The 12,241-nt window shown below is 37.0% G+C and overlaps 1 protein-coding gene across 1 annotated transcript in view; it reads left to right on the top strand.

Annotated features, from left to right (window-relative positions):
* The first annotated feature begins 11,020 nt into the window (after positions 1-11,020).
* The window catches only part of LOC6031921 (growth hormone secretagogue receptor type 1), a 61,796-nt gene continuing 60,575 nt past the window's right edge, over positions 11,021-12,241 (top strand). Inside the window, exons 1-2 of the mRNA XM_038258702.1 lie at positions 11,021-11,360; positions 11,750-12,241. The exon at positions 11,750-12,241 is cut by the window's right edge and continues 76 nt beyond it. Of these exons, the coding sequence (XP_038114630.1) occupies positions 11,128-11,360; positions 11,750-12,241 (725 nt within the window). The 5' untranslated portion in view covers positions 11,021-11,127. The remainder of the gene's footprint in view (positions 11,361-11,749) is intronic.

Raw genomic sequence — 12,241 nt, 5'->3', positions numbered from 1 at the left:
CGCATTGATGCTGTTGATAAGGGAAACACCACTAGATCGTCGAAGCCTATAATCAGTAGTGCTGAAAGGATATTACGGTTCTGTTCAGCAACGGAGGGGCAACCATGGGTGGTCTCTCATGCTCATGCTCAACTGTAAATATTCATTGATGAAATATTAACAGTTATCAGGAAAACCCTAATGTTCACAATTGGCGGACATTAACTTTACAAAGATTGCAAAAGTTTTTTTCCCCAAAATATAATTTAATATTGAGGTTGACGTGAAACACAAAATGACTTATTGACAACAAAAAAGGAAATTACCTTGATACAGCGAAATTATCTGTGGGACTTAGGGGGGATATGGAAATTGAACTTTAAGGTAACTTTAAGGTAAATTTTGCGGTCCACATTTTTTTGGCTTCTTTTAAATATAATTATTGGAATTTAAAATATAAATTTTCTGAATAAGAAGATTAGAGAAGAATTGGTTTATTCGAACTTGAACATTGAATTTTCCAAATCATTTTCTGATTAGTTTATATAATTTTGCTTCGATATTTATAAGTTTAAAATTTCCCGGGAGTCTCGACCGAATTTCCCGGAAATTTTCGCTCGTCACCCTTTAATTTCAACCAAAAATAGTTATCCTTAGTTGATTTGAAAAATAATTTTATATGAATATAAAAATTTATAACAAGATAGTTTAAAAGTTTATACAACTTTTATTACCATATAAACCAATCTTAATTTTGCAAATTTTTATTTCAACTGAATGTTGATATACAGCCATTCCACGTCAAACAGGAGTGCACCGATTTGGCTCAAATTTGGAGTGGGGGTTCCTTGACCCAAAAAATTAGACCCGTATTTTTTTGTTTGGCGATTAGGGTTCTCAAAATAGGGTGGTCCATGTTTGGGTATCAAAATTTTCGTAATTGAAAGACGGAACCTCTACTCCAATTTTGAGCCAAATCGGAGACACTTGGGATTTGGAGACTTCCTGTTTGACGTGGAATTGCTGTATATTAACAAAGAATTGCTAAATAAATATTTTGGATTGGATTTATTACTGTTTAAGGGGCATTTTTTTTTTATTTTTCGATGAAATTTCGAAATATTTTGTGACTATGTCAGTTACACGTATTTGTTCAACTCTCGAAATTTTTAAATAAGTTTAAGGGCATCTTTTGTTCTGGCACCGAAATAAAATATTTCTGAAAAATTTAGATCTTTGTAAAAAAATAATCATGCAAAAATTAATGTATGTATGTATGTATGTATGATCCCCATACCCGCAGGCAACTTGGTCCCGAAACACATGTGAGCGCTAGGTGAACAATTCGATCATCTTTTACTCCGTAATCTGTACACCCACGTGCATAAGTTTTTTTTTGCACGAATTTTAATGCTACAAATACCGGCGCATAAAATAAAATGGTTTTCCTTTTCCCTCCCCAAGCGCCGGAAATTTGTAGCGGGTGTAGGGACACTTTGCATAGACGCCCTTGCTCCCATCACGTCACTGAGGGTATGGAGCGACGAGAAATTAATAAGCATGCCCCCTCAGCCAAACCTTCATTAGAGAAGCAGGCAATCCACAACCCACAGCGAACGACTAAGGGAACACCCTACCGCGTATATAATATGGTTGGCGTAGGTTGACTTAAGTGAAATGTCTGAATATTTGTGTAGATGAAAGAATATGTTGTTATTCAAATAGGAAAGGTCTCACCAAATAAAATTAGTAGTCCATGGTTTAGGACATTTTAAGAACGTCTCAAGCTTGATGGAACTGGCTTGACCTTAGAAGTATCCGGACGATGGCCATCACTCAGCACACTCAATCAGGAAGCAAATGCTTGAACCGGTTGGAAATGTTGAAGGAAATTCTCGTACACATCCAGCAGTACTTGAATGATGTTGGTTCAGTAAGGACACTTTTGGCACACGGGGCTGGGACAACAGGAACGTTTAATCGATGGCCACTTCTTAATTTCCACTGCTCCCACAGTTATCACATCGCCGAAAAGGACAGCAAAGTCTCCAAAATGTTACAAATTTTACTATTTTAAACGAGGTCTATAGACCAAAAAATGACAGAGAAAAAAAAAACGTCTCCGGTCGTACGCACGGTTTACTTCGATCCCAAATAATCATGCAAAAATGAAATGGTAAAAATTCAAATTTACGATACAAAAAAAAATAAAATCCGTTAGTAAGTTGCAGGCACTTCTAAGTTTTTTTTAAATATAATTTTTCCAGAAAAAAAAACCCTCAAAAAAATATTTTCGGAAGGCAGAGAAAATTTCCTACAATTGTCTTGCAATATTCTTGAAAATAAAAAATGCAACATTCTTGAGAATTACTCAAAGGTTTTTTGTTTTTAGCGATTAACAATATGATTGCATTTTAGCTAATTTTGAGAAATTGTATTGAATTTTGCTAATTGACTTTTTGTGGTAGTTTTCGATACGACCGAAACCAGATAAAAGAAATTTAAAAAATGAACAAATTAGGTTAAATGTGATCCTCTCAATCCAGTGATAATTTTGTTAAATGAAAAAATATAACAGGGTAATTCTCCGCCAACTCACACAGCAGTTGCCCCGACCCCTCTTCGATTTGCGTGAAACTTTGTCCTAACTTTTGTCCCTGATCACGAATCCAAGGTTCGTTTTTTGATATCTCGTGACGGAGGGGCGGTACGACCCCTTCGATTTTTGAACATGCGAAAAAAGAGGTTTTTCAATAATTTGCAGCCTGAAACGGTGATGAGATAGACATTTGGTGTCAAAGGGACTTTTATGTAAAATTGGACGCCCGATTTGATGGCGTATTCAGAATTCCGAAAAAAAACCGTATTTTTCATCGAAAAAAACACTAAAAAAGTTTTAAAAATTCTCCCATTTTCCGTTACTCGACTGTTAAAAGTTTTGGAACATGTCATTTTATGGAAAATTTAATGTACTTTTCGAACCTACATTGACCCAGAAGGGTTTTTTTTTTCATTTAGAACAAAAAAATTCATTTTACAATTTCGTGTTTTTTATAACTTTGCAGGGTATTTTTTTAGAGTGTAATAATGTTCTACAAAGTTGTAGAGCAGACGATTACAAAAAAAATGATATGTAGACATAAGGGATTTGCTTACAAACATCACGAGTTATCGCGATTTTACGAAAAAAAGTTTTGAAAAAGTTGGTCGTCATCGATCATGGCCGTTCATTGTCACCCGCGACAGACACGGACGACGAAACAAAGAGAAACGCAAAATAGTAGTTTTTGCAATTCCGTCGTGAAACTACTTACTTTTCCTGTCATTCTTGAACGACGAAATAGCCTACTTTTCTGTACCAAAAATAACAGAATCGAATAGCAACACTTTTCAAAATAAATGCTGAAAAGTTCTACTTTTCAGCACTGAAATGGGTGCTGAAAAGTTGAACTTTTCAGCACTTGTTTCAAAAAGTAACACTTTTCAACATTTTTTGATTTAAACAATTTATTGACAAAATACATGAAAATTTGACTAAAAATTTCACTCAATGGGTGTTTTTTGGAATTGCAAAAAATGTTGTATGGAACTTGTTGCAAAACTTGATTTTTTCAGCACTCTTCGTATTTATCCAACTCGGTGAACCTCGTTGGATAAATGTACGACTCGTGCTGAAAAAATCTTCTTTTTGCAACTTGTTGCATAAACTACTATTATGCAACAAGTTGCAAAAAGAGGATTTTTTCAGCACGAGTCGTACATTTATCCAACGAGGTTCACCGAGTTGGATAAATACGACGAGTGCTGAAAAAATCAAGTTATGCAACGAGTTCCATACAACATTTTTTGCAATTCCGAAAAACACCCATTGAGTAAAATTTTATGTAAAATTTTCATGTATTTTGTCAATAAATCGTTTAAATCAAAAAAAAAGTTGAAAAGTGTTACTTTTCGAAACAAGTGCTGAAAAGTTCAACTTTTCAGCACCCATTTCAGTGCTGAAAAGTAGAACTTTTCAGCATTTATTTTGAAAAGTGTTGCTATTCGATTCTGTTATTTTTGGTACAGAAAAGTAGGCTATTTCGTCGTTCAAGAATGACAGGAAAAGTAAGTAGTTTCACGACGGAATTGCAAAAAGTTACTTTTCAAAACTTTTTTTCGTAAAATCGCGATAACTCGTGATGTTTATAAGCAAACCACTTATGTCTATATATCAAAATTTTTGTAATTGTCTGCTCTACAACTTTGTAGAACATTGTTACACTCTAAAAAAATAACCCTGTAAAGTTAGAAAAAACACGAAATTTTAAAATGAAAAATTTTGTTCTAAATGAAAAAATGATCCTTCTGGGTCAATGTAGATTCGAAAAGTACATTAAATTTCCCATAAAATGACATGTTCCAAAAATTTTTACAGTCAAGTAACGGAAAATGGGAGAATTTTTAAAACTTTTTTAGTGTTTTTTTCGATGAAAAATACGTTTTTTTCGGAATTCTGAGTATGCTATCAAATCGGGCGTCTAATTTTACATAGAAGTCCCTTTGACACCAAATTTCTATCTCATCACCGTTTCAGGCTGCAAATTATTGAAAAACACCTCTTTTTTCGCATGTTCAAAAATGGAAGGGGTCGTACCGCCCCTCCGTCACGAGATATCAAAAAAACGGACCTCGGATTCATGATCAGGGACAAAAGTTACCCCTAAGGACAAAGTTTCACGCAAATCGAAGAGGGGTCGGGGCAACTTTTCCCGATTTCGTGTGAGTTGGTAGAGAATTACCCAACAGTAACAGTGGAAGTGGGAACACCAGCAGTGCCCTCCTCAAAACTCAAAGCTCTACAAGTTAATATCAATTTCCGGTCCCCCAAGCTGCGATAAATCTTTGTTTTATCTGATCAGCCGGAAATGGGGTTTGCCCACCGTCAGGGCTATTAAAGCATTTGCATCTGGAATTCCTCCGCCAAATAGGAGGAAGACAAGAAGGAGACAAGAATTAGAAGCAGCCAATGTTCATGAAATTATTCTATATTGCGAAAAACGGAATGATTTATTCATCCGGAAGTGATACCACCGGATTTGGTGTTGAGCGGAGGAACAATGAACACGAAAAACGTGCGGAAAAATGCTGGCTGGGGCGTGATTCAATTGTTGAACTCAGCATGATTTCCCAGACAGGGTTCAGGGGGTGGAAAGGAACCATCAAGAACGGAAAACCGAACGAATTATTACATAAATCGACTAGTTGAATTGCTTTCCATTTGCAGCCGGTCCCCTAAGGGATTTCGAGTTCAATTTGAGTTTGTGAAGTTGTAGGAATTTATGGTTCAAAGCATTCAAATCGTTACGACTCAACATAATTGTGGGACAGTGAAGAATGTTCGGCGAATCTGTTCAGTTTTTTTGCTTTTTTTTTATTTTGATTTGTATGGAACTTTGTCTATCGATTCCTTATGTTAATCAGACAAAAGATCGCCAAAGTTTTGCCAAGTAAGAATCTGGTGTAATTTTTCAGAATGTTTAGCATTTATGAGAATTCGTGCTTTTGGTGATATTTCAATTGCTTTGGAGACACTAAGAAAACTTCAAATTTATCTATTTATCTCATGAACGAGAATCTTCAAAATCGACAAGAATAATGTTTTTTCTTCAGCAACAAACTTTAAACATTAAAAATGCTTCACTTGTTCAAAAAACATTGTAGTGAAATTTTCAATTGCTAAATTATGATGTTTGGGTTGCTTCGATTATCCGAAGATTCGATTATCCAAAGTTTTACTATCCGAAGGTTTGTATTGTGGATAATCGAATCAAGAGCATTTTTTTTCTCTGTCTTGTTTTTAACATCAAAATCGAGTTCTGCGACCCCATTTTAGTTAAATTTGAATGGTTGATTGCCTTTTAAATACTAAAATGCATTTTTTCAATATTATGTCACCGCCATGTTGGCCGCCATCTTGGGTTAAAAATTCTAAATAACTTTAGCGTAGTTTAGGGGTAATACTTAAGCTCGACAAGCAACAATAAGACAATGAAAAATTATTTTTTTCGTGATTCGATTATCCGAAGTTAAATTTTTCCGAGGCCTTCGGATATCGAGTCTGGACTGTATTATGCCTTCCTCACTGAGGTAAGGCTATATATAATCTTGCTCTGAAAATTGAACTTTTATTTGAAGCTCGAAAACCCACCTTCACGTATACATATCGACTCAGAATCAAAAACTGAACAAATGTCTGTGTGTATGTGACCAATAATGCCACTCAGTTTTCTCAGCACTGGCTGACCCGATTTTGACCAAAATTGTTCTGTGGGTTCCTTGGCCGAAATAATTAGACCCGTATTTTTTTGTTTGGCCATTAGGGTGACCTACGCCGTGTTAGGGTGGTCCGAAAAATGGCCATTCTCGTCGATTTTCGCAAAAACCACTTTAAAAAAAATCATAACTCCGCGCCATTTCATCCGATTTTAACTGTCTTAGACGCAAAAGAAAGGTGATTAGTTTGGCTATTTAGGAAAAATAAAAAGAAGTTTCAAAAATCTAGCTTAACATTTGAAAAGGTCGTATGAAAACTTAAAATACTGTTTTGAAGGTCTCGGGACCAAAGAGCCTTTATCTGAAAATATTTTTATCGGATTCCTCGGAAAATTTCACATAACATATAAAAAAATGGTGAAGTTATGTTTTCGATACTCTGAGATACGATTTTTTAAGATAAAAACTTTTTCGACGCGCCACGCGCAAAAATGGGGAAATTACGAAAACGGGAAAAAACAACTTTTTTCACTGCGATAACTTGAAAATTTCAGCGATGACCTATAGATGTTAGGGTACCAAAATTTTCGTAATTGAAATGCGCAACTTTTGGTACCCTAACACGTTACAACGCATATCTCTTTTTGCTGGGGAAAAAAATCAAAGCTTTGAAGACCTGTACCGAGCTCCAGAAGGCTCAAAACTCAAATGTTATGTATATTAAAATATGCGCAAGGATCTGGCCTACACGCCACTGATGATGAAAATAAACTCTTTAGTGGCCAAAGTGCCTCAACAATTGTCATTTTTGGAAAACAAACTTTTTTAACGGGTTAATTCCCATTTAAAATTCAAATGCGCCAGCGCCAGCTCCTGTTACGTCCAATCAAGCACATTTTTGGGATTTGAGCTTAGTATGCTCACCGGAATAAACCTCTGAATGCCCGCCAAAAGTAATTTTTGCTTACATTCAAATGGCTACGTCCTTCTTCTACATAAAAATTCTAGAACAGTAAAATTAACTAAAAAAATATAAAAAACTTAAAAATAAATCAAATAAACAAACGATCCACTTTAACGATCCCCAGGTCTTTTGTGGTCTCTATTGCCAGCAGGGCTGCGGAGTTGGGTCATATTTCAAGTGACTCCGACTCCAACTCCGACTCCGGTTTTCTGAGATTAGCCGACTCCAACTCCGACTCCGGTTCCGGCTTTCAGCTCCAACCGACTCCGACTCCGACTCCAACTCCGGCCTACCAACTATAGCCGACTCCGACTCCAGCCTTCAAAAAATGGTTGGCTCCGACTCCGACTACACATATTTTTTAATGTTTCAAAAGTTATTTAACTATTATTTTGAAAACATAGTTTTACAAGTTTTTTACGTTATTGAAACAGAAAACAAAGAATATCATTAATTTTGAAGGCATTTTCAGAAGAACAGTTTAATAAGTAAATTTGGATTTATTTACTTAACCTCAAATTTTTATTAAATTTGTTTTTTTTAAATGATCATTAATAGAAAGCTGACCTTATTTGGTTCGGACGGAAAGTTTTTTTCGCTGGCGTTTTTTTTTCTCTTTTCAAAGAAGTGGATTTTCCTCAAATTTTTTTAAAGTTTTCCGTTGGAGTAAAGTTCCGGTGTAGTTCATTTACGAGTGGAGTTCAGTTCTGGTGGATCGCTTTCAATGTGGATTGGTTCCTGGTTCCTGCTGTTCCGGTGCAGTTGCTTTTACGATGGACTTCTGCTGCAGTGAAACTTTTCTGGCGGTTTTTCGGTTCCGGTGGATTAGAAGTCTTTTTCCAGCTGATGAGGAGGATTTTGGAGATAATAGCCTGTTTTCCAAGAGCAACAATCAAGGCGTTGTGGAACAACACTTTCCGGTTATATCGAGTTGGACCCAGGAGTTTGTGAGATCTATCCATTTTATCTATCATTATTTGATAGAAGTTTTTTTTCCCTTATTTTATATAATATTCTATTGATCAAATGATATATCCATATTATCGCTTTCCCACCTTCCCTTTCTCCTATCCTCATTTCCTCCCCCTCCCAACCCCCCCCCCCCCCCGCCTCTAAATATTATTATCTGCCAAATTTACACTAACACACCACACCACAACTAATTCGGAGCGTTTGGTACGGTATGTCCACGCATCCTTCCTCCCCTGATGATTCTGTGAAATGTGATCCGTTCACAGAATCTGTCTCTGCGGTTAATGCAACGCAGTAGGCCTGGCCGCTTTAATTTTTGCTTTACATTTTCGGGGTAACTCGGATGTACTGTAATCATTAATATTGACAAGAAAGGACTTGAGGCGTAATCTTACCACAAGTTCTTCCAGGATGCTTTCTTCGGACTGGCTGCGCTTGTGTTCGATTAGATTAGATTTAGATTAGATTAATAGAAAGCTGACCTTATTTCAACATATAAATTTAATTTGCTCACTTTTATGCTGACATTCACAAAAAGCACAGTGACTGTCAAAGTCACCTTGTCTTTTTTTAAATAACAATTTTAAACGAAACTATTTTTCAAAGCTCCATTGATTCCACATCATGCCATGGCTGAAGAAGATTATTATTCGTGATAAGGACGCTTAAAGGATGCTATTAATTATCCGTGCCCTAGAAAATATTTTACCTATGAATTTTGGATTTATTTTAAATTTAAAAATTGCTATAAATTTAAAAATAAGCGCGCGATATTTCTTGAATCTTCACCTATAACGAAGCTTTATTAACGGTCGTGCGCCTTAATCAAAATATTTGAAAAAAAAAATTAGAATTGGATAAAAAACAAAAATCCACAGATAAAATATTTTCTAGGTCACTGGTATTTCAAAAGGACCCCTTAAGCTACGTTTACAAGAAGACATTTTTTAGATACATTTAGTTGCAATGATAATCACCTTCCATCATATTGGTGTGGAACAAACAGTATGAAAAAAATCTTACCGGTTGAATAATAATTTTGATTTTTTGAATAATAAATATTTGACATATAAATGAAAATCCAATCATATTTCGATACATTTTTTTATATTAAAATCCTATCCTATTCTGAAATCTTGAGATTTGTTCAGCGATAATTTGTAACAATATCAAAATAGTTTGCCTAAGGATCAACATTCTCAGATTTTAGTAGAGAAATAGTATACATTAGGATAATCGATATATTTAACATATTCAATGATTATTTCAAAATTAGTTGCAACTTTTTTATGATAATTTTTGTCAGTTTCAAATATTTTAAGCGCGACACTTTGATTTTTTTGTACTAAATACGCATGTTGAGTTCCAAGTAATAAATTGTTATAATCGTTGATTATTTGTTGTAAAAGTTATACTGTCAGTCATTTTTATTCGATTTCCATAAATATTGATTATTATTTTTATCTTTTTATGTACCTTGTAACTTTTTTCCTGAAAATTGTGTTTACTTTTTTTTTTAGAAAGAATTGGATTAAAATTGGTCAAAAAACATAAATCGATGCCTCTGTGCTCTCTTGTTCTAAGCTTGCTGGTTTTCCTATGTAGTTAGCATAAGAGAACACAGAAGCATCGAAATATAGGCAAATGGAATCAGTCAAAAATCAATTGAATATTTCTGACTACAAAAACAATATTTTTTTAATTTTTTGAGTTATGATGACCAGTGCTGAAAATGTCACGGGTCATGACGCAAAAATCAGCAACGCTGACACGAATTTTACATCTCCATTCACTGCGTGGCAGTTCTCCAGCAGCCGACCGACACGAGTCAGGCGGCAGTGGTTGAACAGACACAGTAGGCTTACAGTCACATGCTAGCAATGAACTGACATTTGGGTTTGCTCCATGTGTACGCTGGGTTGGAAACTTTTTGCAGGCCTGATGATGACACTAAATACTTGGGTAAGAGTGCAGGATTCCAAAGGCTTGAAGGAGAGCTGCCAAACCTTTTTCTACTTTGTTTGAACTCACGACCTTTGGATTGCGAGTCCAACCGCCGCCAGCGATTCTACCGGAGCAGGCTTGGGTTGGTGTGTTGTTTGTCTTTTATAGCAGGGAGACGACTCCCACACCTGGGTTGACATAACGGCCTAACAACAACCAAGGCCGGGACCGACGCTTTACTTCACAATCCTATGCATTGCACAGCAAAAAATGGTATAAATTTGGAATGTGCAATTCTAGAAGGTTGAATATTACCTCTTTTATGATGTAATTTTATCTCAATTTAGACTGAAAAAGCGACATTACATCAGAATAGTGGTAAAATTACACATTTTTTCTGACATGAAAGATGTACCCCTTCCCAGATGTAATATTACCATGATTTTTTTCTGTGTGCGATGAAAGGAGAAAATGAACGAAAATTGGATTCTATTCTTTAAAATGGGATCAAATAAACAATAAGCCCCTACGTGCCTTCTGTGACCTTCTGGAGAAATTTCCGCCGGCAGGATTCTCGTCCAAATTCTGCGACCATCCAGCGACGACTGGTGGGCCAGCTTGTTGACTGCCTCGCCGTGTACTTGAACTTGAAGGCTCGACAAACCATATGACTCGAAGCCCTCATCTTCGGGATGAACATCCCGGTCGGAGGGGGGAGGTCGGATTCTGCGCACTCGTCGGAAGTTCACGCACCGTCCTGGGAACTCAGTTCATCCTCTGGACCGGTAGGAACCTTCAACCCGGTTTGATATTTATCATGCGGGTTTTGGCGGAAAATCGTTAGTTGCTGATAAGCCACCGGCGCGGTTAAACTCGGAACGGAAGTGCGATGAAAGCTACTGATGAAACGGTTTCGGGCGGTTGGCGCGGGTTTGTGGCGGGTTAAGGGTTGAGTGAAAGTGTGACACCATGAATGGGGAGAAAGAGTGCAGTTTAAGTTGCAGTTGAAGTTAATGAAATGTGACCATCAGCGGCGAGGAGTAGTAGCCGGCAGAAAAGGATTAGGTTTTTTTTGTTGTGTGGAGTGCACTCTAGCGGGGAATCCATTAACTATGGATGCACTTGTGACGGATGGTTTCGCTGGAGTTTATGATCGATTCGTGAGGAATAGCAGCGAATTTTGTGATGATAGTGCTGAAAACCTTAACGAGTATTCGTTGAAGCTGTGCACCGATAGTGATGGCAGGTGAGGCAATTGTCTGGAAAATTAGCAACTGTATTTTGTTTGGATGTAACAAAGTGGAAACTGTTTTGGAACTATCAACTTATTTTGCATTTTTTTACCTTTTAAACGGTATGTTAATCTAAAAAAAATCAATAGTTTGTTCATTAAAAAAAAAATCATTCCAGGATAAGTTTTAGATCCGACGTAAATTATTAAACTACAGATATTTTGTTTTGAGGTACAAAATTTGCTTAACATGAATCTCAAAGAACCAAGTACCCAAATACAAACATATTTTAATAAGCACTTATTATCAATTTTTTTACCATTTTTTTAGTTTCCACAATGTTACAGTCAAGTACAAGAATACAATTATAAAAAGTGCTAATTTCTGAGACAAAACTCCTCAGGTTTCTCCGCGTAGGCAGCAACAATGAATCGTACCCGGGGAGCATCCCAGACCAAATGTCCGCCTCCATGGAGTGGGCCTACATGGTGGCGGATTTCCTCACCTTTTACTACACCCCAATCCTCGTGATCGTGGGCAGCATCGGGAACATCCTGTCCGCACTGGTGTTTTTCAACACGAAGCTCAAGAAGCTGTCCTCGTCGTACTACCTGGCCGCCCTCGGAATAAGTGACACGTGCTTCCTGATCGGCCTGTTCGTCACGTGGCTAAGCTTCTTCGGGATTCACATCTACACCCGGGAAGTGTTCTGCCAGCTGTTTACCTTTTCCAGCGGCCTAAGCAGCTTCCTCTCGGTTTGGTACGTAGTGGCGTTCACCTTTGAGCGGTTTATCGTGGTGTTGTACCCGTTGAAGCGGCAAAGCTGGTGCACCGTGCGGAGGGCCAAGCTGGTCATCGTGGCGTTGACGGTGCTCGGGGCGCTGCACAGTGCGCC

This window comes from Culex quinquefasciatus, chromosome 3, assembly GCF_015732765.1.
Source record: "Culex quinquefasciatus strain JHB chromosome 3, VPISU_Cqui_1.0_pri_paternal, whole genome shotgun sequence".
Lineage (NCBI taxonomy): Eukaryota > Metazoa > Arthropoda > Insecta > Diptera > Culicidae > Culex > Culex quinquefasciatus.
Note: the sequence above shows the minus strand (reverse complement) of the source record. Positions and strands in the feature narration are given on the sequence as shown.